This window comes from Pelecanus crispus, unplaced genomic scaffold, assembly GCF_030463565.1.
Source record: "Pelecanus crispus isolate bPelCri1 unplaced genomic scaffold, bPelCri1.pri SCAFFOLD_172, whole genome shotgun sequence".
Taxonomy (NCBI): Eukaryota; Metazoa; Chordata; class Aves; order Pelecaniformes; family Pelecanidae; genus Pelecanus; species Pelecanus crispus.
The window spans coordinates 40393-66797 of NW_027461276.1; the positions used below are offsets into that span (position 1 = coordinate 40393).

Genomic DNA, 26405 nt, shown 5'->3' on the forward strand with positions numbered 1-26405 from the left:
AAGGAGCGGGATGGGAGGTGCTATGGCCAAGCCCTGCGCCTGTCATCGCCCTCCCCTCCGGCACCAGGAGCCTCCTCCAGGTGCGTGACAGGGACCGAAGCGGCTGCTCACCTTCCCTGCGGTGCCAGGGCTCTCCTGTCTCCCCACCTGCCCATGCCACTTGCATGCCCTGGGGCACGAAGGGTTCCCTGTGTGCCCAGTCCCGGGGCGCACAGGGGCTGGCTCTTCCCTCGAGGCTTTTGCCTGCCTTCCCTTTGATGCAGGACCTCATTCTCTGCCCGGAACATTGTCACTGTCTTCCCCCAGGGGCTTGCTCCGGTGGGGAGGGGCTGGCTCTGTCCCCAGGGTGCTGAGCTCAGAGGCAGCCCCACTCTGCTCCCTTTCCCCGTGCTCTCCCTCTCCCCGTTGCTGAGCCGTGCCTGCTCCCAGCGCAGGGAGGAGAGCGGGGCTGGGACAGGCAGCAGTGGTGCCCGTGCTGCTGGGGGGGGGTTTCCTGCATTTAGCCTGTGTGCCCAGCTGCAGCCGTCCAGCACTGCATGCGGTGAACCGTAAAGCTGGGCTGGGCACGGAGGAGGGCTCCTGGTACCCCCTCGCCTCCAGCAAGGCGGGGAGCAGCGTCTCCCTTCCCCTTCTCTGCCTGCCTGGGGCCAGAACCCCCTCGCTTCCCCCCACACCCTTCATCCAGCGCCTGCCCCTTCCCCAGGGCCCTCTGTCCCCTACTTGTGGGCTGAGCCAGGCCCTGTGCACACGCTGCCCAACACCTGCCCCGTGTCCCCGCTGGCCCCCCTCCCAGGTACCGGGGTCCGGGGGGGCCCTGATGCTGCTGGGATGAGTCTCACGAGTTCTGCTTTGCCCCATCTCCTCTCCAACGCTCCCGGGTTTGTCCCTGCTGCCCCTGGGCTGGCGAGAGGGTCCGTGCCTTCATCCGTGGGCGCCGGCGGTGGTCCCTGCTCCGGCCGCGGCCGTTCCCCCCCCGTGGGGCAGCTCCTGCCGCGGCCTCCTGCGTGTTGCTGTGCCCGAGGCCGAGCCGCCTTCAGGTTTTATTTAAGGAATAAACGAAGTTTCACTGCGTGCCGCCGCCTCCGTGCCTTGCAGAGGGGAGCGGGCGGGAGCGCCGGGGCCTCCCGCTGGGGCGGGCCCGGACTACAGCTCCCGGCGTGCCGCAGGGGCGGCCCCGGGGCGGGCGCGGCCCGAGCTGCCGGGGGTGCGGGCGGCGGCGGGAGGTGCCCGGAGCTGCCCTGCGCCTCGGCCGCGCCCGCTCTGCCGCCCGCCTCCTGCCGCGGCCACCGGCCCCGGCGGAGCGGGGATCCCGGAGGCCGCCGCCGGGGCTCGGCGGGGGCGATGCTCGGCCGCGCTCCCCGCAGCATCTCCCCGCCCGGGCGTCCCCGCCAGCCGCTCCGCGCCGGGCCGGGGCTGCGGGGCGTGGGGCGCCGAGCCCGCCGGTAGCCGCCCGCCGGTGCCGGCCCGGGGCCGGGGGGGGCTCCCGGCAGCGGGACTCCCCCGCCTCCCCGGGCGCCCCGGCCCCCGCGCCCGCTGCCCCTGGAGGATGCTCCCGGGCGGCGGCCGGACCCTCGCCCGCTGCCCGGCCCGCGGCTCCCGTCTCCCGGCGCTGCCCCGGGGGCCGGCGGCCTGGCCCGGGCCCCGCGTCCCGGGCGGCGGTTCTCGGGCTCCGCAGGGCGGCATGATCCCGCGGCGGGGGCCCGGCGCTGCAGGGACGGCGAGAGAGGAGGAAGCCCCGGGGCCGCGCTCCCCGGCCGGGATGCGGAGGTACCGCTGAGGCCGGTTCTGTTCCCAGGACACCCCCGCGGAGCTTCTGGGGGCCCCGCGTCCCGCGTGGGCGCTGCCCCGCGGGGCGGGGGGGGGCAGGGAAGAGCCGCCGTCAGCATCCTCGGGGAGGCGAAAGGTGGAGCCCGGCCCGTTCCCGCAGAGCGTCCGTTCCTGCTGCCCCCGGGCCGGCCCCGTCCTGGCGCGGTGCCGCCGGTCGCCCCGGGGCTCGGGGGCCGGTTGCCCCGGCTCGCCGCCCGGGCCAGCCATGCCCTCCCCCAGCGACTCCAGCCGCTCGCTGACCGGCCGCACGTCTCGCAGCCTCACCCACCTCCCCGTCCAGCGGACCTGGCTGCAGATCCTGCTGGTGCTGGGCTTCATCCAAGTGATCCTGGGTGTCCTGATCGTCACCTTCAGCCTGGTGGCGGCCACCATCACACCCTCCGCCAAGATCCGGCACTCCTGCCCGTCTTGGGCCGGCTTCTCGGTGAGTCTGGGGCCGGGGCAGCAGTTGGAGGGGTCTGGCACAGAGCTGCTCTGCTGGGTCCGTGGGGCTCCCTGGATGCTCAATTTGCCGCCGGTCCCAGGGGAGTGTAGCCCCGCTGCTCCCGCACCCTGTGCCCATGGCTGCCACGGAGCATTGTGGGAGAATCCCGGGGGTGAAGGACGGGGACCCCAGAGCGAGGGGGGCTATCCGGGGTATGCGTCTTGAGGCGACACGCTTCTGGACAAACCCTGAGTGAGTTTGTGCAGCCGCAGGCAGGGAGGGGTGCGTGGGGTGCTGCAGTGGCAGCAGGGCGGGGGACCGGGCAGCCCTGCCCTGCTCCCGAGCCCAGTGGCGGGATGCTCTGCCTGCTGTACACGGGGTGAGGGCAGGGCCCTGGAAGGCCTGGGGTCCCCCACTGTGCCCCCATGGCACACACAGATCCCAGCCCGGGTTCACTGCCCAGCATGGAGCTGCCCGCAGTCCCCAGGCTCCCCAGTGCCTTGAATCAGCAGTTTCTCCAGGCTTGCGGCACTGAGGCTGCTCCTGGGCCGGCTCTGGGCCCGCAGGGCTTGGGGGGCTCTGCCCAAGGGCGGGGGCTGCTCTGGGGCCCACTGCCTGGCAGAGACCCCTCCTCATCCTCATCCCCGGGCTTGTGTGTCTGCAGCTGGCGCTGTCTGGTCTCGTTGGCATTGTCTCCTGGAAGCGGCCGCTCACGCTGGTGGTAGGTGTTTGGAGTTGACCCCTCCGCAGACAGGGGGCCAGGCTGGGGAGGGCAGCGCGGGGGGGACCAAGCGGCCCCACGTACCCCCAGATGTGCAGCCACGTGCGTTGGCTCCCTGCTCCGCAGCCCTGCCCAGCTGGCAGCCCCTCTCCTCCCTGCTGCAGATCACCTTCTTCACGTTGCTGTCGGTGCTGGGTGTCATGCTGAGCCTCGCTGGGTCCATCCTGTCCTGCCAGAACGCGCAGCTGGTGAAGTCCCTGGAGGCCTGCGAGAGGGTGAGGCTGGCTGGGGGCTGCTGCGGTGCCCCTGCGTGCCCGGGCAGCTGAGCGCAGCTCGTCTCTGGCTGCAGGGCTCTGGGGACACGGGCAGCTGTGGAGCACAGGGTCTAGTGGCTGGACGCACCAGTGGCTCTCGGGGGGGGGAGCACGGCATCCAGAGGTCCCTACGGTGTTCCTTGTCCCCAGGAGAGGGACTCGTGTGTCTGCTGCCAGGCCCACTCGGAGCCTCTGCCTGCCTCCTGCAGCCAGCAGAGCGAGATGCTGACCATGTTCCCCAACCCCGACTGCCGGAGCATCCGCGTGGCACTCAAGGTGGGGGACCCAGGGGGGCAAGGACTCCCCGGGGAGCAGCCGCACGTCCCGCCACGCTCTGCGGGCATCTGCAACTCGTCCCGCTCCTCCCCAGGATCTCCTCTTCAGCGTCTGCGGCTTGACCATCTTCTCCACCATCATCTGCACGCTCTCTGCTGTTGTGTGCTGCATCCAGATCTTCTCCCTCGACATCGTCCATGTGGTGAGTCCCAGCCCCAGCCCAGGAGCAGACGGGGCTGGGGAGCAGCGCTCCCAGGCTGGTAGGGCCCAGGGGTGCCAGGGCAGGACCCGGCCCCAGCTGGGTGCAGATTAAGTCACAGGACATGCATCTCTTGCTGGATCTCTGGGCTGGGGGTCCCAGCTCTCCCTCCTCTCCCTGCAGCTGGTCCCCCAGCGCTCGAGCTCCATGACGCTGGAATGCACGTCCCCCCCCGACACCTTTCTGCAGAGCATGATGGACTTTGAGGAGTTTGTGCCCCCCGTGCCACCACCCCCCTACTACCCGCCCGAGTACACCTGCAGCTCCGAGACTGATGCGCAGAGGTACCCGGCTGGCAGTGGGGCCACCGCGGCGCAGGAGTGGGCGGCCCATTTGCCCCCAGGCAGGGCTCGTCCCACCCAACGTGGCTTTTCTGCTCTTGCTTCTGCAGTATCACTTACAATGGCTCCATGGACAGCCCCGTGCCCCTCTACCCAACTGACTTCCCCCCATCCTATGAGACCGTGATGGGGCTGCGGGGGGACAGCCAGGTGGGAGACGGGGGACTGCAGACAGGGGGTGGCTAGGCAGGGCTGGGCTCCTGCTCTGCCTGTGCCCTGACCGCACCATCCCACAGGCCACCCTGTTTGACACACAGCTGACAGATGGCTCGCACGCCTGCACCTGCGACCGCGTGCCTTCCATCGTGCTCAGCGGAGAAGGTGAGTGTGCCCCGTCGGCATGCCTCGGGCCAGGAGCATCAGTGGGATGGGAGAGGGGCCATGGCAGGACCAGCCCTAACCGGCAGCTCTTCACCCACGCCCACTCCGCTCCTTGCAGTGTCCATGGACAGCGGGTCCCTGATCATGTCTGAGATCATGGACATCCCCGGGGACAGCAGCCCCTCAGAGGACTCATGCCTGCTGGAGCTGCAGGGCTCCATGCGCTCCGTGGACTACGTCCTCTTCCGCTCCATCCAGCGCAGCCGCGCGGACTACTGCCTGAGCGTGGACTGTGTGCAGTGCAGCCACCACGCGCGCAGCCCCACGCTGGGCTTGCAGGGGCCCTTCGAGGAGACGCCACAGCCCCGGGTGCGGGGGGAGCGCTCCTACTCCTGCTCCACAGCGGAGCCCGGCCACGACGGCATCTTGGTGGGGGGGGCAGTCACCCACAGCTGCAATCGCCTGGAGGGACTGGCCCGCTGCGTTGGCCCCTGCTTCCCCGAGGTGCGGCTCAAGGAGAAGGGCTCGCTGCAGGGGCGCAGGGGTGGCTGCCCCGCGGGGCCCGGCGCCGGGCACCTCTGCCACCCACGGCGCAACAGCGAGACCTCCTGCCCCTCGTCCCCAGCCCCAGGGCTGAGCCAGCGTCTGCTCGTGAGGTCGCACAGTGACCCCGGCGTCCTGACGGCCGGTGATGCTGGTAGGTGGCAATGGCTGCCGGAGCGGGGACGTGCATGCGGCTGTGTCTGACCGGTGCAGCTGGGATGTGCCATGGGTTTTGGCTGTGTTTCTCTGTGGCCTGGCGGGATTAGAGCCCATCTGAGGTGGGCGGCTGTCCCAGGGGAATGGGGGGAGCAGGCGGGGGGTGCTGGGCTGGGAGGGAGATGCTGGGGGGGTCGTGCTGCCGGGGCTGGTGGGCCGCACAGCAGTGCGGGCGCTGCCAAAGCCTGAGTGTGCTCTTTCTGCTCCCAGCAGATTTCAGGGAATTACTTTATACCAAAGCACTGGAGGACACCGTGTCCAACTCCTCTGCGGATACAGGTCAGGGTACCAGGACGTACAGGGATATACAGGGAAGTGGGGAGGGTGGGGGAGTGCTTCTGCAGCCCTTTGGGGCTGGGACTGACCCCAGGGGGGCTGGGATGACAGAGACCCGCCGTGGTACCGTTCCTACTGGCTGGGGAGGGGAGACAGGACCCCCAGGGGCTGCAGGGATGGGTCCCACCGGGAGCAGGGTCCCAGCATCCAACAGCGGCATCTCTGCAGGGCTGTGCTCGGAGGCCTGCCTGCTCCGCCGTTCGCACTGTGACTCCCCCCCACTGCTCCGGGCCGGCTTGGCAGGGAAGAGCAAGCTGCTGCCCTCCAAGAAGGTGATGCAGCAGCTGTCGAAGACAACAACCCGCTCCCTGGGGGACCTCAAGGTCTGCCGGGGCACCCGCGGGCTGGTGGCCAGGTTCCTGCAGCGACCCAAGCGCAGCCCGGCTGCCGGCGTGGAGGCGCCTGGGCACAGCTCCCAGGGGCACAAGCAGGTGAGCTCCGGCAGCTGCGGTGCCCAGGGGACAGGGGCAGCTCCCCTTTCCAAGGGAGCCCCATCCACACCCTCTCCCACTCTCCAGCCCCCATCAGCACCGTCACGCTGGCCCTTCTGGGGTCTCCATCCCCCTGCCACGCACCCTGTGGTGTCGGCACACCCGCCGCAGGCAGGGGCTGCAGGCAGAGCCTCCCTCCTGTGGCGTTGTCCTCGCCCAGCCCTTCTTGGCATGGTGGCCCCTTCCCCTTGGCCCTCGCTGTAGCTGCAAGCAGGAAAATCGTGCGTGTCGCAACGGCTTTGGCTTTGCCCCTGAGTCACTGCAGCCCGGAGGCAGTTGCTGGGATGTCCCAGCTTCGGCTTACAGGACGCTGGAGACCTTGCGCAGCCCAGGAGGCCCTGCCAGGAACGAGCCCATCCTTAATGACAGCGTACATGCATGACACACGCCTCCGCCATCCCTTGGCACCCCTGCTGTCCTGCCTCACGTGCCTGCCCGGCCGCCCCCGGAGCGTGGGCTGTCCCGCGGGGCGGGTGAGCGTGGGGTGCCGCGGGCAGGGGTGCCATGGGCAGGGGTGCCATGGGCTGGGGTGCCGGCTGCGCGGCTGCAGCCTGTCCCCACGGGGTTGCAGGTTCCCTGGAGCGCCTGGCCAGGAGCGGAGCGGCCCCACGAAGGCATCCACCTGCAGAGCTGCGGGGACCTGAGCTCCACCTCATCCCTGCGCCGGCTCCTGTCCGCCCGCCAGCTGGAGCGCAGCCGCCCACGGAGCCTCAGCGGGACCTGCAAGGAGAGCGTCCTCTGACAGCGCACCCCCACCCACGGCGTGGCCTCTGTGGGGACCCTCCCGGTGCAGAGGGGGGGCCCCGCTCTGGGCCAGGGCCCTCGGACATTGCTTGGACACTGCTGCTGCCCCGGCGGGGCTGCGTCCTGCGCCGCTGCCCTGGGGCCTCTCCTGGGCCCCTTCCCCAGGCACGGCCAGGGCGAGGGGCTGGTCCCCTGGGGTGTCTGCTGGGGGGCCGAGAGAGCTGTGCCTGTCCCCTGCCCTGTCTCCTCTTGCTGGCTGTGCCTGCTGCTGTGCCAGCCATGCCTCTGCCCTGGGGTGGCCGTGCCTGTCCCCTGCCCTGTCCCCCCCCACGCTGGCCGTGCCTGTCCCCTGTGCCAGCTGTGTCTGTACCCTGGGATGGCTGTGCCTGTCCCCTGCCCTGTCCCCTGTGCCAGTCGTGCCTGTCCCCTGCCCTGTCCCCTGTCCTGGCCATGCCCTGGCCCCGGTGCTGGCTGTGCCCGTCCGCTGCCCTGTCCCCTGTGCCGGCTGTGCCTGTCCCCTGCCCTGTCCCCTGTGCCAGCCGTGCCCGTCCCCTGCGCCAGCCGTGCTTGTCCCCGGTCCCTGGTCCCCGGTCCCGCCCCTCAGCCCCGTCCCCACACCGGCCGTGCCCGGTCCCCAGTCCCCCGCGCTGGCCGTGCCCGCCCCCGCCCGGTCCCCCCGCCCGGCTGCGCCCGGGGCCGCGTAGCGGGGCCGGTCCCGCGCTGCCCCTCGCTAGAGACCGAATAAAGGTGCTGGCCGCAGCCCGGGGCCCTGGGACCGGTGGCGCCGGCGGGAAGGGGCGGGGCGCGCGGGTCAGCTGACCGGTCACGTGAGCGGCGGGGCGGGTCCCCGGGCGCCCCGGTCCCCGGTAGCGGCTCCGTGGGCGCGGGCGGCCCGGCCGGGTCCGCAGCCGGGGACGGCCGGTACCGGCGCTGGTCGCGGGGCCGCAGCGCGTTGCCCAACCGGGCCGGTGCCCGCCTGCGCCTCCCGGGGTCCCCCCCGTGCCGGGGGGTTGGGGGTGAACGGCCCCGCCGCCCCTGCACCCCGTTACCGTCGCGGGGGTAGGGCCGGGCCCGCGCCCGCTCTCTTGCCCAACCGGGGCCCAGCCCGCCCAGTGCCGGTGCCGCTCCTGCACCGGCGCCCGGGGCGTGGGCGGAACGGGAAGCCCGGGCGCCCTTAAAGGCGAGGCCGGCAGCGGGGCCAGGGCGGCGGGAGAGGCCGGGCGGCCGGGACCGGCTCGGGGTGACGCCAGGACCGGGGGCTCCGACCGTGCCGCTGCTCGCAGGCCCTGCGCCCCGGGACCCGCCGGGGGCCGCCGAGGGGCCATGGGGGCCGCCGGTGCCCTGGGCTGGCTGTTGCTGCTGCTGCAGGCCCTGCACCGGGCCGCAGGTGAGCACCGGGATGGCAGTGGGCGGGGGGCGTCGGGGGGATGGGGGCAGCGCAGGAGCTGGGGTGCCCGGGGAGGTGACAGGGCGCAGAGCACGGGGGCAGAGGCAGCGCTCCGGGGCAGCAGGAGAGCTCTGGCAGGGACGCGTCCCCGAGCCGGCGGCTGCCCCCACCCTGCCCATGCCCCCCAGGCGCCCGGCCCTGCAGCCCCAAGTACTTTGGCCGCGATGCCATGGTGTGTGTCTGCAACGCCACGTACTGCGACACGCTGGACCCCGTGGTCCTGCCGGCCCCGGGCACCTACGTCAAATACGAGAGCAGCAAGGCTGGCAAGCGGCTGGAGCGCAGCGAGGGGAGCTTCCAGCACAGCCTGCATGCCCCAGGTACCCATCTGTGGCTGGCAGAGACGGGCTGGACCCTGCCTGCAACCCGCCGTCAGACCGGCTTCCCTCCTTGCAGACCTCGTCCTGACCGTGGACACGACGCAGCGCTACCAGCACGTGAAGGGTTTCGGCGGCTCCATCACTGATGCGGCTGCCATGAACATCCTTTCCCTGCCAGAAACAGCCCAGGATCACCTGCTGCGCTCATACTTCTCTGAGGAAGGTGAGAACATCAGGGGAGGCGGGAGGGGGGAGGGATGGACCTTGCGGGCCTCTGGCAGGGCTTGGAGACCCCCTGTTCCACTGCCCACCTCTGCCCATCCCACCCCACTGTGCCTGGCAGGGCTGGAGTACAACCTTGTCCGGCTCCCTATGGCCAGCTGCGACTTCTCCCTCCATGCCTACACCTACGACGACATTCCCTTCGACTACGAGCTCGCCCACTTCAGCCTGCGAGACGAAGACACAAAGCTGAAGGCGAGCGGTGGGAGGGAGCAGGGTGGGCTCTGGGGGGGGTGGGTGCAGGGACTCAGCTCAGGTGGTCCCTCTGCCCCCTCCTGCAGATCCCGCTCCTGCACCGAGCCTTGGCCATGAGCAAGCGGCCGCTGTCACTGTATGCCAGCCCCTGGACCTCCCCAACCTGGATGAAGACCAGCGAGTCCTTTGTGGGGAAGGGCACGCTGAAGGGGCAGGCGGGGGACAAGTACCACAAGACCTGGGCCAACTACTTTGTACGGTAAGGAGCGCCTGGTGCGAGGGGACGGGGGAGACGCCCAGGGGATCCTCAGCAGTGGCACCCGGGAGACCCCACGGCTCACCCCTCTCCCCGGCGCCCAGGTTCCTGGACGAATACGCCAAGCACAACCTGACCTTCTGGGCAGTGACAGCGGAGAACGAGCCCTCAGCCGGGCTGATCAACAACTACCCCTTCCAGTGCCTGGGCTTCACAGCCGAGCAGCAGCGGGACTTCATTGCACAGGACCTGGGCCCCGCGCTGGCCAACAGCTCCCACCGCCATGTCCAGCTCATCATCCTGGACGACAACCGGCTCCACCTCCCACACTGGGCCAAAGTGGTGAGCGTGGCGTGGGGTCGGCCAGCACGGCAAGCCGGGACGGAGCCCTAGACCTGCTGGCACAGCATGTCCCTGCGGAGGGCTCAGCCGCTCCGTCCCACAGTGTGAGGGCTGGGGTGCTGGCTCTCTGCCCCACGGGACCCGGTGGTGGCCAGCTTTTCTCTCTGCCAGGTCCTGGAGGATGAAGAGGCAGCTCGCTACGTCCACGGCATTGGCATCCACTGGTACCTGGACTTCATCGGTCCCATACAGGACACAGTGGTGCCCACTCATGAGCTCTTCCCTGACTACTTCATCCTGGCCACAGAGGCGTGCATCGGGGCCCATTTCTGGGAGAGGGACGTGATCCTGGGCTGCTGGGAGCGGGGGAACCAGTACAGCCACAGCATCCTGACGGTGAGGCCCCCATGTCAAGAGGTGGTGGAGTCACCATCCCTGGAAGCGTTCAAAAAACGGGCAGACGTGGCACTTTGGGACATGGTTTAGTCTAGTCTACCTTTAATTGGTTTAGTGGGGACTTGGTATTGTTAGGTTAATGGTTGGACTGGATGATCCAACCTAGGTCTTTTCCAACCTAAACTATTCTATGATTCTATGTCGCCCTGTGCGGTGGGCCCCAGAGAGGGCTGCCGGGGCGTTCCCTCTCCTGTCGGCACCGCACTCTGTGGGCAGACGTCTGGGCTGTCCTGTTGCAGAACCTGAACCACTTTGTGGCCGGCTGGACCGACTGGAACCTGGCCCTGGACCTGGAGGGGGGTCCCAACTGGGTCAAGAACTACGTGGACAGCCCCGTCATCGTGGACACCAGCGAAGGCATCTTCTACAAGCAGCCCATGTTCTATCACATGGGGCACTTCAGGTGGGTTGGGGCCCCCCAACACACTCAGCTGCCCGGGCTCCAGCTCCATGGTTGTAGTAGCAGCTTGTCGGGAGGGGAGCAGGGCAGGTTTGTTGGGAGAGGAGCTCTTCTGGGGTCTGACTCCCTTCTTTGGGTTGCTTCTTGTTTGTGCAGCAAGTTCATCCCCGAGGGCTCCCAGCGCGTGGGACTTGTTGCCTCCAAAGAGTCCAAGAAGACGGACTTGGAGTACACAGCTTTGCTGCGCCCCGATGGTGCCGTGGTGGTGGTGGTTCTGAACCGGTGAGCGATGCAGCACGGCCTGCGAGCCTGGGACCCCGTCCTGCCGGGCCGTGTGTGTGCGTGTCGTTCGTCCCGCTGGGCCTTGTGCACCGCTGGTGCTGCAGGTCTGACCCCACTGCTCCTCTCCCTCCAGGTCCCTGCAGAACATCACCTTCGGGCTGGCTGATACTGTTGGCCTCATCGCAGCTGTGGCTCCGGCCAGCTCCATCCAGACCTACCTCTGGCAGCGGCAGTGACGGGGCTGGGATCCCCATGGCTGGCCAGTGGCCGGCCCGAGCCGGGCCAGGAGAGTGGCCCATGCTGCCCACAGGCTCGGGCCGGGAACGCAGAGGCGGCAGCTCACCGCTGTCTGCACCGCGACAGAGCTGAGTGCTTGGGCGAGCTGGAGGAGTGAGCCAGGTCCGGGAGCGCCACGCACATGCAGGAGGGCCGGGAGCACCGGTGCCCCTCAGGGTGGAGATCCCACAGGCTGTGAACGCTGTTTGCTGCTGCTCCAACATTAAACGCTCATGCTGCCTCTATGTCTGTGGCTGGAAGAGAAACATCCAGGTCCCTCCCCTGCTCCCGGGCGCTGTGGCTGGGTGCCGCCTGGGCACGGAGCCCATGGGAGTCCCAAAAGCAGCGCAGAGCACCTGAAGCCCCGCGGGGCGGCTGCTCTCCCTGCCCACCCCTGCTGCTCTCCCCACCGCAACTGGCGGCGGGGCTCACCCTGCCAGGGCGGTGCTCCAGGCTCCAATCTGCTCCTCAAGCACGTGCCGCCTGGCAGGGGGACAAGCCGAGCCCCAGTGCTTTCCCGCTGCCTTTGCGGGCAGGTTTAGGAACCAGCAGGCAGCTCAGGATTTACCCTGCCACATGGATGCTCTGGGTCCTGGAGCAGGGGTGGGGAGCGAAGCGCCCAGACGCCTGCCTTGCTGGAAGCCCTGGGCAGGGATTGCAGTCAAGCTTCAGCTTTCTCTGCTTTTCCTGCCAAGCTGGAGCCACTTGCAGCCCAAATGCTGGGCAGGGGGTGTGTGTGGATCATCTCTCACCCAGCCCAGGGTGCAGGGTGCTCCCCAGGGTCGGGGCTGGAGACAGAACCAGCTCCAGCGTCACAGCATGGTGGGTTCAGGGTACGAGCCGGCTCTGCATGGGTATCTGCAAGCTTCTCCCGGGGCTTTGCAGGGAGAGGGATGCCGGCCAGGCTGCAGCAGCCCTGTACTGGGAGGTGCTGTCCCCCACAGGGACGCGGCAAAGCAGTTCCCGCTGTGATGAGGAGGCTCAGGGTGCACCAGGGACTCAGCACCCACCGCGGAGCCAGGGCAGCTTGAGCAAGTGGGCACGGGGCCAGGAGTGGGTGCCGAGTATGGGCACACCCAGGAAGGAGCCTGGGAGCTCGGAGGGATGTGCTGAGTGAAGGATCGGGGCAGGGAGGTCACAATTGCAGGCAGGGTGAGGAAGGGAGGCTGGGGCTGCTGGGCTGAGCCGGGTCGGCCGGGTCGAGGCAGGCGGGCTGGGGCCTGGGTACGCCGTCAGGGCTGACAGCAGCGACGCTGCGTGGGCCGGGCACAGCCCAACGCTGGCTCCGACGGCGCTCGGGGCAGCGGGTGAGTGCATGACAGGGTCACGCTGGGGAGCTGGCATGTCCTGCGCCGTGGTGCCGCCGGGACACGGCTCTGGGCCCCGAGCCCTGGGCCCCTGCACCACGGCGGGTTGTCGAGCCCTGGCAAGAGCTGGCTCTGCAAGGGGCACAGGCAGCCTGCTCCTGCCCCGAGGCTCTTCGTGTTTGTCCACAAGAGGGAAATATTTCTCCAGGATCACAGCGACAGTGAGCCCTGCTCTCACATCCCTGTGCCCCGGGGCAGCACTGCTCCTCCACCTGCTGCTTCTCCCCCAGGTTCCTACTGACCAGCTTCCTTTAACGTTTTACCAGCCCCGGTAATAAAAGCCGATGTCTGGATGCTGAACCATCCTGGGACACGTGCCCTCGTCCCCATGCTCTGCTTGGCTCTGAAGGACCGACCAGCTCTGGGTTAAGTGCAGAGGGGGCGAATCCTCCAGCGTCGCGGGGTTTGGCTCAGTAATTCTTGTGCAAAGCGTTGGCTCATTTTGGGGTGCGTGCTGGCTGCTGGGGCTGGGAGGGCAGGACCCCCCAGTAGCTGGGCTGGAACCAGTAACCACCAGCACGGGCTGGGCCTCCCCGTGCTCGGGGCCAAGGGCTCCTGCCTGGCAGGACCCTGGAGCCGGAGCTGCTGCCACGACACCGCATCAAGGCGCTGCGCACCCGACTCCCACTTTAGCACCAATGTTTTCGGAGTTGTGATCCCTGTAAAAGCAGCTCAGCCTCAGCTCTGTCTTCCCAGGGTCCCCATCCCCACTGGCTGGACAAAATTTACCCCCCCAAGGCTCCCCTGCCTGCTGCCAGGCAGCTCTGCGAGCGCTGTGAGAAAGCCAGCGTGCTGGGAGCAGCAGCAAGAAGTGGCTTTGAGAGGATTTGGTGGGGCTGCCCAGCGTCTCCCGTGCCACCCGCTCTGCACTGAGGTGTTGCCCTTCCCCTGGGTCTCACTTTTCCTGCTCAGCAGGAAGCTCTTATCAGCCAGTGTCGATCAGGATGAGCTCCAGCAGCCTCCGCAGTGTTTTTGCTCCCAGGAGCTGGGGGGGCTGTGGGGACCAGAGCCGGCTGCGGGGCTGTGGCTGGCGGTGGGCAGGCAGAGCCGGACGGTAAATCGGGGAGGGAAGGGGTGTATGGGGGTGGGGGGGTCCTGGGCGGCTGGCAGGGGGCCAGGAGGCAGCTGATCCCCGTGGGGTGGCAGGGGCTGACCTATTAACCCCTCCCCAAAACTGGGGCTTATTAGGCCTGGGTGTAGCAGCCGGCTGGCATGTTAGTCACAGCTGGGGGTGGGAGACCCATGGGGCAGAGGGACAGCTCAGGACCGGGAGCGTCCTTCCAGGGCTGACTGTTTGCCCCATGAGGCGTAACCAGGGGCTGCCCAGCCCCGTCCGCCCCTTCCCCGGTGGCAGCAGGCCCCGGCGCCCCGTGGCTTGGCCCCGCGCCGCGGGCAGAGGCACAGGACTATGGCAGGGCAGCACTGGAGGGTAGGAGGAACTTTGGTGAATTGAATTGCCCCGCAGCTGCATCTGATATGCCAGAAAAGGAGAAAATTAGTCATGAAGTGCTGCTCCACCCGGAGAGGGAGAGCTAACGGAGTGGTTTAACTCTGTGGAGGGAAACTGCGAGCCCCTGTGTCCGATGCTCTTGAGCCGGAGGAGCAGTGGCTGGGACCTGGCTGTCCCCCTAGGCCAGCCCTGCGGGGAGATGCCAAGGGCATCCCCGCAGCCATGGGCGCATGCACGCGTGTCCGCAGGAGCGGGCACGTCCTGGGCGATGGGACCGGGGTCAGGCAGTGTCTGTGTGCCTGGGTGAGCCGGCCCAGTTCCGCCCTGGCTCCTCGGACTGGGAGGGCTGCTCTCGGAGGAGCAGGGAGCGCTCCTGGAGCGGTTTGTCACCAGGGACGGAGGAGCAGAGCTCTGCTTCTGGCACGGCTGGTCTCGGGGCAGCAGGTTCCCCTCTGTGGGTTTGACTTGACAGCGCAGCCATGGCCGCCATTGCCAGGGGCCAGAGCGTGGCCCTGCCTGTGAAGGAGCTGGGGCAACTGCCAGCTTGCTGCTGCTGCTGCTTCCATGGTGTGTGCTGAGGTGGGACGAGCAATGCAGAAGGCTCGAGCAGGGTATGGCAGCAGCCCTGGCTCCTGTGTGGCTGCACCTGGAGGGTCCTTTTGCTGCGCTGGGCCGTGCAGCCACGTTTGCCATCCTCGCCTGGGGGTCCTGGACTCTCCCCATGCTGGGCGCGCAACCACAGCAGCTCCTGGGGGGGACCTGGAGGAACCGGGGTGATGGGCAGGGGTAAATCGCCCGAGGTGCTGTTATTGCTCGTTAGCAGGACAGCCTGCGGTGCCTGTGAGCCTGCCTGTGGGCTCTGCTGTGCTTCCAGGGATTCATCCAGACCCTGCCTGACAAAACAAAAAAATCAGCTCTTCCTTCAGGGAATTGCAGTGGGTTCTCAGAGGCGCTGGATCTCCCTGTGCTGGTGCGGCCTTTTGCATAGCCAGAGCTGCCAGCATGATGTCCCCATCTCTCGTCTCTGGGGGCTGAGGCCCTTGCCTGGCAGCGGAAGGCTGTTCCCCGACGCTGGCCCCGTGGCGAGGAGATGTACGACGGGCCAGGTCCAAGAGCAGCGGTAGGTATGGGCCGGGAGGAGAGCAAGGAGGAGCTGTGGGGGTGGGAGAGGGTGTGCTGCGGAGGGAGGTCTGGAAGTGGCTCCCCGTAAAGGTGAGGTACGGAGGCTGGAGCTGCCTGAGGAGGAGGAGGGCTGGCAGCAGTGCAGGTCGGGGAGCAGCCAGGGCAGAGGTGGGTGGGCTGTGGGCTCCTGGGAGGGATGGACCCACTGCACCTTCCCGCAAGGTGAGGGTCTTTGCGGGGGGCGGGGGGGAGGACGGAGCGTGTGGCAGGAGCTCCCCAGCAGCAGAAGGAGGCGTGGGGGCAGAGGAGACGGTGCTGATCCGGCTGGGGACCGCAGCCTGTCCGTCCACCCCCTCCTGCGCCTGCCTCGGCTGAGGGTGCCCCCGCTTGCAGGCGCTGCTCCCCGGGACCCACTGGAGCTGGAGGGACACAGAGGGGCCATGAGGGCTGTCAGCGTCCTGGGCTGGCTGCTGCCACCGCTGCTGCAGGCAGTGCCTCGGGCTGCAGGTGAGCGCCGGGACGTCGCGGGGGTGGCAGTGGGACAGTGTGGCTTGGGCGCAGGAGCAGGGGTGCCCGGGGAGGTGACAGGGCGCAGAGCACGGGGGCAGAGGCAGCGCTCTGGGGCAGCAGGAGAGCTCTGGCAGGGATGCGTCCCCGAGCCGGCGGCTGCCCCCAACCTGCCCATGCCCCCCAGGCGCCCGGCCCTGCAGCCCCAAGTACTTTGGCCGCGATGCCATGGTGTGCGTCTGCAACGCCACGTACTGCGACACGCTGGACCCCGTGGTCCTGCCGGCCCCGGGCACCTACGTCAAATACGAGAGCAGCAAGGCTGGCAAGCGGCTGGAGTGCAGCGAGGGGAGCTTCCAGCACAGCCTGCGCACCCCAGGTACCCGCTGCGGCTGGGCGGGCAGTGGGTGCCAGCACAGGACCCCCGGGCACTGCGAGCTGAGCTGGGGTCTCCCTCGCAGGGCTGCTGCTGACGGTCAACGTCTCCACACTGTACCAGCACGTGAAGGGCTTCGGCGGGTCCCTCTCCGATGCTGCTGCCCTGAACATCCTGGGGCTGTCGCAGCCGGCCCAGGACAACCTGCTGTGCTCGTATTTCTCTCAGAACGGTGAGCAATGAGGGCACCAGCAGCGTGGGGCAGCTTGGAGGCGGCTGCTCCTGTCCTCGCTGCAGGGACAGCCATCACCTGGGCGCTGGCTCCAGCACCGCTTGATGCCTTTCCTGCTCCGCAGGGATTGAGTACAACCTCATCCGGCTCCCCATGGCTTGCAGCGACTTCTCCGTGCGCCCCTACAGCTATGACGATGTCCCCCACGACTACGAGCTGAAGCACTTCAGGCTGGCAGAGGAGGATGTGAAGATGAAGGTGGGAGGCTGAAGCCACTGCCATCAGCACCCTGTCCCCTCTCCCGCCGGAGCTCCTGTGCGTGCTGGGACGCCCGTGACCAGGCGCTGCCAAGCCCCGCACACGGTGGCAGGGTGCATGGGGACAGCCCGTGGGAGCCGGCACCTCCTCTGTGGCACGTCCTGGCGCATCCCAGCTGGCGCTGGCAGGGTGCGGAGCTGGGGTGCCATGCTATGGGGTGGTGCTTGCAGGCTGCCTTTCCTCACAGAGGACCCCTGAGTGCTCCTCTTCCTCCCGCGCTGGGCCGTGTGGTTTTGGGGGACTGCACCTGGAGCTGAGCCGGTCCCTCTGCCCCCTCCTGCAGATCCCGCTCCTGCACCGAGCCTCAGCCATGAGTGGGCGGCTGCTGTCGCTGTACGCCAGCCCCTGGACCTCCCCAGGCTGGCTGAAGAGTAACGGGGACGTCCGCGGGAAGGGCACGCTGAAGGGGCAGGCGGGGGACAAGTACCACAAGACCTGGGCCAACTACTTCATCAAGTACGGTTCCCTGGAGCCGGGGCACTCGAGGACCGCAGGGGGCGAGGGTGGGCAGAGGGTGGGCAGGCACGGCTGACGCTGCCCCCCCTTCCCCGCACCAGGTTCCTGGACGAATACGCCAAGTACAACGTGACCTTCTGGGCGGTGACGGCGCAGAATGAGCCCCTCGCAGCGATCCTCACGCCCCCCCAGTTCCCCACCCTTGTCTTCACTGCCGCACAACAGCGGGACTTCGTCGTCCGTGACCTGGGCCCTGCGCTGGCCCGCAGCCCCCACCGCACCCGGCTCATCGTCCTGGACGACCAGCGTATCCACCTCCCGCACTGGGCCAAAGCGGTGAAGAGCAAAGCCTGGCTCTTTCCTCCTCCTCCACTCCATGTCCCACCCAAGCCTTGGGTTTTAGCTGAAAATTAAGCCAGCAGCTGCTCCCAGCCCTAGAGAGAGCAGGAGGCGAACCGGGCCTGCCGGAGAGGCAGCCGGAGCCGGCTAATTCGGTAGCAACCACCTCCGTGTGTGCCTGGAAGCAGGGACAGGAGGCGGCATCTGCATCCTGGATTCCCGCTGCCGGCATGCCAGCACCTTCTCCAGGCAGAGTTTCGGCTGATTTGGCTTACCCTTTGCAACGCTGAAGAGCTGTTTGTGGGAATTACCTTAAACTAAAAGGAAAGAAAATAAAACGTGCTCCTGCCCTTGCCTCGAGGGAGGCTGGAGCTGCACCGCGTCCCTCCCTCATCTCAAACCGGCAGCACCTGGGGACCAGGCAGGGCCATGGTGCAAGAGCACCCTGGGCGGGGGGATGCGAAGGGAGGCCCAGGCAGCAGCAGGAGCCATGCGGGGGGGCGAGGAGCCCACCAAGGGGCATGTCTGCCCCCACCCCCCATTGCTCTGTGCCCAGCGGGGTGCCAGAGCCACATCAGGGTGCTGCTTGTGGCTTGCTGCTCGGGGTGCAGGTGCTGAAGGGAGGGGGCTGCAGGCGCGGGAGCCCGCAGTGCCCACAGCAGCACACAAGAGGGGAGGCAGGTGGCCCTAGGAGACCCCACCAGCATTTGGGGTCTGTGTGTCCATCCCTGCGGGGCTCAGGGTGCTGGTGGCCCTGGTGTGAGGCATCTCCTCTGCCCCACCAGGTCCTGGGCAATGCCACTGCTGCCCGCTATGTTGCTGGCGTGGGGGTTCACTGGTACCTGGACGGCATCATCCCGGCCAGCTGCAGCCTGGAGGCCACCCACAAGCTCTTCCCTGACCATTTTCTCCTCTACACGGAGGCCTGCAGCGGCTTCCTCACCCTTCGGTTCTCCGTGTGCCTGGGCTGCTGGGAGCGAGGAAACCGCTACAGCCACAGCATCCTGACGGTACGGCCCCCCGGCACTGCCCGCCCGGGGCCGGGGGCCTGGCTCAGCCCAGCTCAGCCCCTTCCCCACCTGCCCAGGTCCTGAACCACTTTGTGGCCGGCTGGACCGACTGGAACCTGGCCCTGGACCTGGAGGGGGGCCCCAACTGGGTCAAGAACTATGTGGACAGCCCCGTCATCGTGGACAGCAGCAAGGACGTCTTCTACAAGCAGCCCATGTTCTATCACATGGGGCACTTCAGGTGGGTCGGGGCTGGGGGGGCTCAGGTGCTGCCGCCAGCCCGAGACTGCGGGGCACGATCCCTCTCCTGCTCCTCTCCCTGCAGCAAGTTCATCCCCGAGGGCTCCCGGCGCGTGGGGCTGCACAGCAGCCGCCGATGCCTCATCTGTCAGCTGGAGCACGTGGCCGTCCTGCGCCCTGACGGGGCCCTCGTCCTGGTGGTCCTCAACAGGTCAGCAGGGGCAGGGGGGCACGTGAGGATGCTCAGCCCCAGCCGTGCCAACCTGCTCAGCCCCTCTTGCCCCCCAGGTTTGGCTGGGATGTGCCGTTCGGGATCCGGGATCCTGCCGTTGGTTTCATTGAGACCGTGGCTCCAGCCAACTCCATCCAGACCTACCTGTGGCACCAGCAGTGATGGCCAGGGCAGCGCTGGGACGGCGCCGAGTGGCTGGGGGTCTGCGAGGGTCAGCTCTTCCCCCCATCCTTTCCAGCATCCTTCAGCGGTGGAAGTGGGTGGTGACCCACTGCTGGGGGTGCGGGAGGGACCGTGCAAGGGGCCGCGTGTGCTTCCGGTGTGGGGTTGCTGCTGCTGGCGCTTCCCAGCCTCCCCCTCCCTCCCCAGCACCCCCCAGCCCCCTGAAAACTCCTGCTGCACCGTCTCCTGGACCATGCTTCCACACGTGGCTCCCTTGAAACCTTCGCGTGTGTCTTGGGTGCCAAGTAAAGCCGTGACGTGCTCCCTCCGGTATGCGCCGTCCCCGTCAGTGTTTCCTCTACACTCTCGGAAATGGCTCGGTTTTCCTCGGAGAGGCAGTGAAGGGCAAGGGGTGCCCCGGAGGGCTCCATCCCCATGGCCCGCGTGTGGCTGCCTTGTTTATCGCTACAGCTGGAGCCTCAGCCACTTGCCAGCTCTTGATTTGTTTCATATGTACTGTTGGTTTTCCCCAGCCTACTTTTTTTTTTTTTTTTAAATCCAAATGTCCTGTTGCACCAGGACAGACATTGTAAAAAAGGCTGAGTAAATTATATCAGCGTCCCCATCCACTAAGCCTCACAGACAAATTAGGCTGATGCCATCTCTTCCAGAGCTCACGCTGCCGGCCGCACCCAGCCACCTTCCACTGGTGTGGCCCCCGGACAGAGTCCCCTCTATTCTGGCGGCGGCCGACATCGACCTGGCAGCCCGCAATTACCTGGCCATCCTGTTTGCTCTCTTTAAATACCGGTTGCAGTATTTGCTTGCTCCAGCCTTTGGGAACGTTACCAGCATCTTTGAAGTCCTGGAATGAGAAAGCCAGAGTGCTCCTTGGCAAACTCGCCTTGTGTGTGAGCTGCAGAGTTGCTGATGTTGGGGAAAAAGGAAAAAAAAAAAATAAAAAGAGGTTTAACAGCTGTTTTCTTGGAGTGCGGCATGAGGGTGGCACCAGGCTCTGTCTCAGCCCTGTTCACGGAGCACATCTGCCTGTCCTGCGCTTTCATCGACGTTCCTGGGTAGCGCTGGCCCAAACAGCAGCTGGGCTGCCTGCGCTTCTCAAGGTACGTCAAAGCTCTGCCGCGCAGGGAAGGCACATACGGAGCCCCGCACCCCCAGATGTTCAGCAGCGCTCGGGGATGTGTGTGCAGGGAAATGCTTCGGCACGGCCCCTCTGGGCGGGCTCCGTGGTCCCTGGCCATCTGGAAACACATCTGCCGCGGGGCTGGTGTCTTCCCTCCGCGCCGAAAAGCTGGCGGGGAAAGTGAGGGATGTGACATCCCTGGCAACGGGTGTGAGGGGCCGGGGTGAGGCTGGAGGAATCGCCCCCATCGGCCCCACCGGCTGCGGCCTGTGCCGGGGGGGTCCTTGCTCTGGCCGCAGTTGGGAGAGCGGTGCCCAGTTGAGGGGCTGCCTCCCCGGCCACCCACACAAGTGGCATCAGGGGGACACCGGGGCCAGGCCGGGCCGATGCTGCCTCTCCCATGGCTCTGCCTCCCTCCTGCTTCTCCTGGTGGGCAGGTGTCTGCAATTAGGAAGGATCCCAAATTAGAAGGTGCGGAGCCCAGACTTGTTTTGCAGATGATAAACTTCTGCAGCCTGCTCCACCCAGCCCAGCTGCGGGTGTGGGGCTCAGGCGTGGGGGGGCACGGCCCCACGGCAAGGGCAAGCGTGGCCCCAGCGGGCAGCACCTGCAGCCCCCCCCGCTGCGCCCATCACCTTCTCAGGGGGGCGGCGAGAAGCGGGGTGCGGTCACCCCTGCCATGGCTGGGCTGGCTGCTCGTGGGTTTGCCCGTGGCCCCATCGGCGCCTCTGCCCACGCCAGGAAAGTTGCTGGTGCAGCCACAAGCGGGTCACGGGTTGCGGCTGCAGTGCTGGCTGCAGGCGGCTCTTGCCTGCACCTGCGGCAAAGCTGAGCCGCTGCCAGCTGGGGCTCGAGGCCGAGCAGCCGCGCGACCCCGGCAGGGACACCCGGGTGGGCACAGCTGGCCCCATCCCTGCCCGAGGGTGTCCCGGGGAGACCAGGCTGCTTTCGTGGGGCTCTTCACAAGGGGAGCACTGCTGCTGGGGCGGGGCGGAGGTGGCTGCAGGGGCTCCTGTCTGGGGCGATGGAGGCACCTGGGAGGCTGGTGGGCATCCCGCCCCCTGCCCCAGCTTCCCTCTAGCCATTGGAACCGGTTTCAGGAGAGCTTTGCAAATGCTGCGGTGAGCATTGAAAGTTCTCATTGGAGAGAGGTTGCAAAATCATCCTCAGGCTCCTCTTCAAATGCACAGAGTCCCATGAGCTGTCCTCTCCCGGACTCACCTTTCCTGCTCTGCCAGACGCTGTCACCTCCTACCACGCACAGCCAGAAAGCAGCTCCTGCCGCCCCACTGCCCTGCGCGCGGCAGAGACGCGGCAAGAAGGTTTCCTGGCAGCAGGTGAGTACCCCGGCTGCGGAGCAGCTTCATCCGCCAGGGACAGGGACAGGGATGGCCCCGGACAGCAGGACCATGCTAAGGCCGTGTCCACGGCGCTGGGCATGGCCCCTGGGCAGGGAGTGGGAGGTGATGCGTGTGGGACAACCTGCCTGGCCCCGGTCCTGGTCCTGATCCCACACAGTCTCGGGGAGCAGCGAGCTGGTGCTGTCCCACCCTTGTGTCCCCCTGCCCTGGGGCAGCAGCCTGGCACCGGGGTCCCAAGGCACGGAGGTGGCTCCTCCCGTGCCGTCGTGGAGAAGCTCCTTGCCCAGCGACACGGGAAGGACAGGGCGGGGTGGGAGCACCTGCAGAGAGCAGGGAAATGCAGGACCCCTCTGCACTGGGGGCTCGGGCCCCAAACCGCTCCGGCTGGGCAAGCCCCAGCCGCCACACTCGTGGGGTTGGGAGCATGGAGCTGTTTGCTCCCAGCCGTGGCTCGGGAGGCACCAGGGACACGTGGAGAGGCACGGCACGGCACAGCCATGGGATGAGCAAGGAAGGGGAAGGAGTGGGAGGGAGGTGATGGGAGTGAACCGAGCTACTGGGTACAGCTGGTGTGGGCGGCTGGGAGCACCAGGCCAGTGGGGATGGGGCAGCACACGCCTGGGGGGCTGCACCCCCCCGGGGGCTGCACCCTGAGCCGGGACATGGCCGGAGCTGTCCGTGGGCACCAGCGGGGCGGGAGGGAAGGTGAACGCTGGGCTGGGGCTGTGGGGAGCAGGCAGGATGGTGGGGTCTCAGCCCTAGCAGCGGGTGCTGGTGGTCCCCGAGGCTCCCGAGCAGGGGGATGCTGGGGTTGCCCCTGCCCTGGGTCTCTGTCCCTGTGCGGGGCCGGGACAGGGCGAGAGGAGCTGGTTGCTGACGCCCGCCGCCCTGCTCCCAGCCCTGGTGCTTGCCGTCAGCATCCGTCCAGGCCGCGGTGCAGCAGAGGTGCCATGGGGCCTGGGTGTGCCAGCGTCCTGGGTTGGCTCCTGCTGGTGCAGGCAGCGTTGCAGGCAGCAGGTAAGTCCTGGCGCCGTGTGCCTGAGCAGAGGGCTGCGGAGGTCAGCAGTTTGGGGCGGCACAGCCATGGGTTCGGTGTCCGTGGTGGGTCGAAGGGGTAAGCTGGGCTCCTGCCACAGCCCTGTGTGTCTGCCTGGTCTCTCCTCCTGCCGCAGGCAGCCGTCCCTGCGATGCCAAGGACTTCGGTCACGGCTCGCTGGTGTGCGCCTGCAGCGCCACATACTGCGACACACTGGACCCCGTGGTCCTGCCGGCCCCGGGCACCTACGTCAAGTACGAGAGCAGCAAGGCTGGCAAGCGGCTGGAGCGCAGCGAGGGGAGCTTCCAGCGCAACGCTGAAACCCCAGGTACCCGCTGCAGCCGGACGCCTGCCTGCGCACCAGGGAACAGAGTCCATCCCTGCACGGCGGCTGCGACGATGTTTGTCCCCCACAGATTTCCATCTCACCCTGGACACGGCGCAGCGGTACCAGAAGGTGAAGGGCTTTGGTGGCTCCGTCACAGACTCAGCTGCCATCAACATCCAGTCCCTGTCCAAGGATGCTCAGAACCACCTGCTCCGCTCCTATTTCTCCGAGGAAGGTGAGCCTAGGGCAGGGCGATGGGGCTGGTCTGTCCGGCTTCCCCTGTTTGGGGTCTGGCTGCTGAGACTGGTGCCGAGGGGCCCGAATACACCCCAGGGATGCCCATCACCGCCCGCCCTGTCCCCAGGCATCGAGTACAACCTCGTGCGTGTCCCCATGGCCAGCACCGACTTCTCCGTCCGCCTGTACACCTATGCTGACGCGGAGGGTGACTTCGAGCTGAAGCACTTCAACCTGACGGAGGAGGACACGCGGATGAAGGTGGGTCCCGCAGGGCGAGCCCCAGGCACCGGGGCTGTGGCCTGGGTGGGACGGGACAGGGTGGGCTGGGGAAGGGGAGCACCTTCCCTCTGGTGGGGAGGGAGAGGACTCGTCCTGCCACCGGCCACGCCAGCATTGCAGCAGACCCGGAGAGCTCGCTGCCATCCCGGTTCTCCCCAGATTCCCATCCTCCGGGCTGCACAGGCGGTGGCCAAGCGGCCACTGTCACTGTATGCCAGCCCCTGGACGTCCCCGGTCTGGATGAAGACAAATGGCGCGATGACAGGGAGGGGGACGCTGAAGGGCAGCCCTGGGGACAAGTACCACCAGGCCTGGGCCAAGTACTTCATCCGGTGAGGGGCCGGGGGAGCGCAGCGGGTGCTGGGGTCACCACACCTGGGGCTGGCGCTGCCGCGACGGGGCCATTCACCATCTGCCCCCCGTGCCCAGGTTCCTGGACGAATACGCCAAGTACAACCTGACCTTCTGGGCAGTGACAGCAGGGAACGAGCCCACAGCCGGCGAGATCGTCTTCTACCCCTTCCAGTGCCTGGGCTTCTCCCCCGAGCACCAGCGGGACTTCATTGCACGGGACCTGGGCCCCGTGCTGGCCAACAGCTCCCACCGCCACGTCCAGCTCATCATCCTGGACGACCAGAGGGTGATGCTGCCCTACTGGGCCCAGGTGGTGAGTCGCCATGGTGGATCTCCTCGCCCCACGGCGGCTCTCCCAGCCCTGGCCCCTGGTGACTCCTTTCTCCTGCCAGGTTCTCAAAGACCCTGTGGCCGCCAGCTACATCAGTGGCATCGGCATCCACTGGTACCTGGACTTCCTGGCACCCATTGACCTCACGCTCTCCATCACCCATCACCTCTTCCCAGACTATTTCATTCTCTCCACGGAGGCCTCCACCGGCTCCTACTTCTGGGAGCCTAGGGTGGTGCTGGGTGACTGGGACCGCGGGAGCAAGTACAGTCACAGCATCCTGACGGTAGGGCTCGGCGGCAACTGCTGAGCGGCCACCCCCTACGCCCGCCCGTGGCTCAGCACCGTCACCCGCCCTGCAGAATCTCAACAACTACGTGACGGGCTGGACCGACTGGAACCTGGCCCTGGACCTGGAGGGGGGCCCCAACTGGAGCAAGAACTACGTGGACAGCCCCGTCATCGTGGACAGCAGCAAGGATGTCTTCTACAAGCAGCCCATGTTCTATCACATGGGGCACTTCAGGTGGGTCGGGGCCGGGGGTGGCTGGCAAGGGGCTGCTGGCTCCGCCTGCCAGCTCCAGGCACCATGCTCATGCCCTGCTTGTCCCCACAGCAAGTTCATCCCCGAGGGCTCGCAGCGCGTGGGGCTGACTGTCTCCAAGAAGTGCCGCTGGTGTGACCTAGAGCACTCGGCTTTCCTGCGCCCCGACGGCACCGTCGTCCTGGTGGTCCTCAACCGGTGAGTGGCTCAGCCCTGTGCCCTGGCTCCAAGCCCGGCTGCCCCCTCTGACCTGCATCCCCTCTTGCATCCCCACAGCTCCCATGTGGATGTGTCCTTTGGGATCTCTGACCCACGGGTTGGCTTCTTTGAGGCCATGGCTCCCAGTGACTCCATCCAGACGTTCCTGTGGAAGCAGCCAGCCTAGCGCAGCCATGGCTGGCGGAGGAGGGAGGTGCCGGCACCAGGAGCGCGATGCCAGGGGAGGGCTCAGGGACAGGCCCCTGAGCAGGGCTGGGGCTGCGGCACAGCCCCTGCAGCCCCAGGGGACCTGTTAGATCTGAGGGCTGCAAAGCCTGCTCTTTTCTAGATGTTTTCATAAAATAAACAGGTTTTCTACAACCACGGCTGTGCCCCCTCTGCCCTTCCTTGCTGCCTGCTCAGCAGTCAGGACCGTGCCGGGAGGTCTGCCGGTACCTGCTGAGCCCCATGGGGTCCCATCCGCCTCTGCCCAGGTTCCTGGGGGCACCCGACTGGGGAGCAGGGGGGTGTTGCACGGAGGCAGGGGGCTGTCACCCCGAGGGGTGGCATCTCCCTCCCCTCTGCATCCCCCAGGCAGGGCAGGGGCCAGAAGCTGGCAGGGACCAGGCGCCGGCAGCAGCCAGGATTCAGCACAGGGCCCCGACGTCAGCAGCCCTGGTTTCGCCTCCTGGCCGGAGCAGGCGGCCGCGTGCTGCGGTTTCTCCTGCCGGAGCAGCCATCAGCCCCCCCCCAGCTAATGGGAACGGGGAGCGTCGGGCACATACTTCCCGAGTGACGTGATGGGGGAGCGGGCACGGGGGGGCTGCATTGAGTCATCCCCCTCCCAGTGGGGCCCCTCAAACTGGGCCAGCATGGGGGAGGCTCCGCAGCCGGCCCCAGCACAGCACGGCAGCTCCGCTCCCGGCACAACGCGGGGGCCCCCGGCCATTGCTCTCATGTGTGGGGCGCGTGTCCGGGGGAGCTCAGCCCGGGGCCAGCCAGCCCCCGAGGATGCCCGCAGCAGCGGTGTCAGGATGCCGGTGGCGGCAGCAGCCGGCAGCTGAACAAGCGAGGGCTGTGTGCCGCCCAGCAGCCGGCACGCAGGCCAGCCTGGCCAGACACCGATTTTCCATTTGCGCGCTCGTAAACCAGCAGCGGCCAGAGGAAACCACGGCAGCATGGCCAGCCCCGAGGCTGAGCCCCACGCTGGGCGTCCCAAGGGAGCACCGTGGGGCTGCTGGGGCAGACGGAGCCTGGGCGGCCGCCCCCAGCCCCACTCCGCAGCCCACGCACCCTTGGCCGCCGCTTGCAGTGCCATGCTTACCGTGCCACATGTTTTTGGCAGTGCCAGCTGCGAGGAACTCCCCGTTGCTGGCAGGTGCAGAGGAATGCAAACATTGCTGTCAGCACTGGAGGGATTCCTGCTGCAGCTGCGGCCACTCGCCACCCTGCTCGCGCTGCTGCGGGGAGCTGGGCTCCGGGTGTCCCTCCAGCAGCCCGGAGCGCTCCTGCCCTCCCGGGCTGGGGAACGCGTCCTGCCGAGGAGCCCGGGCTTCCCTTGCTGCTGGTTTTTGCTGCGGCAGGCAGCTGGCCAGGGACCGTTCCCGGCCACGCTGCGGCTCTCGGGGAAGCCGGGCTGGCAGCAGCGTGGTAGGGACCAGCCCCGCAGAACCTGCTGCCTGCTCTGCCCGGCAGCCGGAGGGCAGCGATGTC

The 26405-nt window shown here is 67.7% G+C and overlaps 4 protein-coding genes across 5 annotated transcripts; all 4 read left to right on the plus strand.

Moving 5' to 3' along the window:
- Positions 1–2032: 2032 nt before the first annotated feature.
- On the plus strand, positions 2033–6811 carry LOC142596887 (protein ENTREP3-like). Of its 2 annotated transcripts, none has more exons than XM_075727350.1 (12): positions 2033–2251; positions 2916–2972; positions 3137–3247; positions 3437–3562; positions 3657–3764; positions 3945–4105; positions 4213–4312; positions 4399–4483; positions 4602–5180; positions 5453–5521; positions 5747–6009; positions 6620–6811. In XM_075727350.1, exons 1-12 carry the CDS (start codon positions 2033–2035, stop codon positions 6809–6811), a joined length of 2070 nt encoding a protein of 689 aa, XP_075583465.1. The 2 variants fall into 2 exon arrangements, with proteins under 2 accessions (XP_075583465.1, XP_075583466.1); XM_075727351.1 differs by having other exon boundaries at positions 6641–6811.
- Positions 6812–8136: 1325 nt separating this feature from the next.
- On the plus strand, positions 8137–11029 carry LOC142596884 (lysosomal acid glucosylceramidase-like). Its single transcript, XM_075727344.1, has 10 exons — positions 8137–8200; positions 8389–8580; positions 8657–8803; positions 8924–9057; positions 9144–9316; positions 9418–9655; positions 9827–10051; positions 10351–10514; positions 10668–10793; positions 10927–11029. The coding sequence occupies exons 1-10, from the start codon at positions 8137–8139 to the stop codon at positions 11027–11029; spliced, it is 1566 nt and encodes a 521-aa protein (XP_075583459.1).
- A 4419-nt stretch (positions 11030–15448) lies between these two features.
- LOC104027773 (lysosomal acid glucosylceramidase) lies at positions 15449–18914 on the plus strand. The gene is made up of 10 exons (XM_075727345.1): positions 15449–15515; positions 15703–15894; positions 15977–16123; positions 16248–16381; positions 16725–16897; positions 16999–17233; positions 18022–18246; positions 18324–18487; positions 18572–18697; positions 18775–18914. The coding sequence occupies exons 1-10, from the start codon at positions 15449–15451 to the stop codon at positions 18878–18880; spliced, it is 1569 nt and encodes a 522-aa protein (XP_075583460.1). The 3' UTR covers positions 18881–18914.
- A 3418-nt stretch (positions 18915–22332) lies between these two features.
- Positions 22333–24900, plus strand: GBA1 (glucosylceramidase beta 1). The gene is made up of 10 exons (XM_075727346.1): positions 22333–22399; positions 22555–22746; positions 22835–22981; positions 23111–23244; positions 23425–23597; positions 23695–23932; positions 24012–24236; positions 24313–24476; positions 24567–24692; positions 24771–24900. Exons 1-10 carry the CDS (start codon positions 22333–22335, stop codon positions 24877–24879), a joined length of 1575 nt encoding a protein of 524 aa, XP_075583461.1. The 3' UTR covers positions 24880–24900.
- The last annotated feature ends 1505 nt before the right edge of the window (positions 24901–26405 follow it).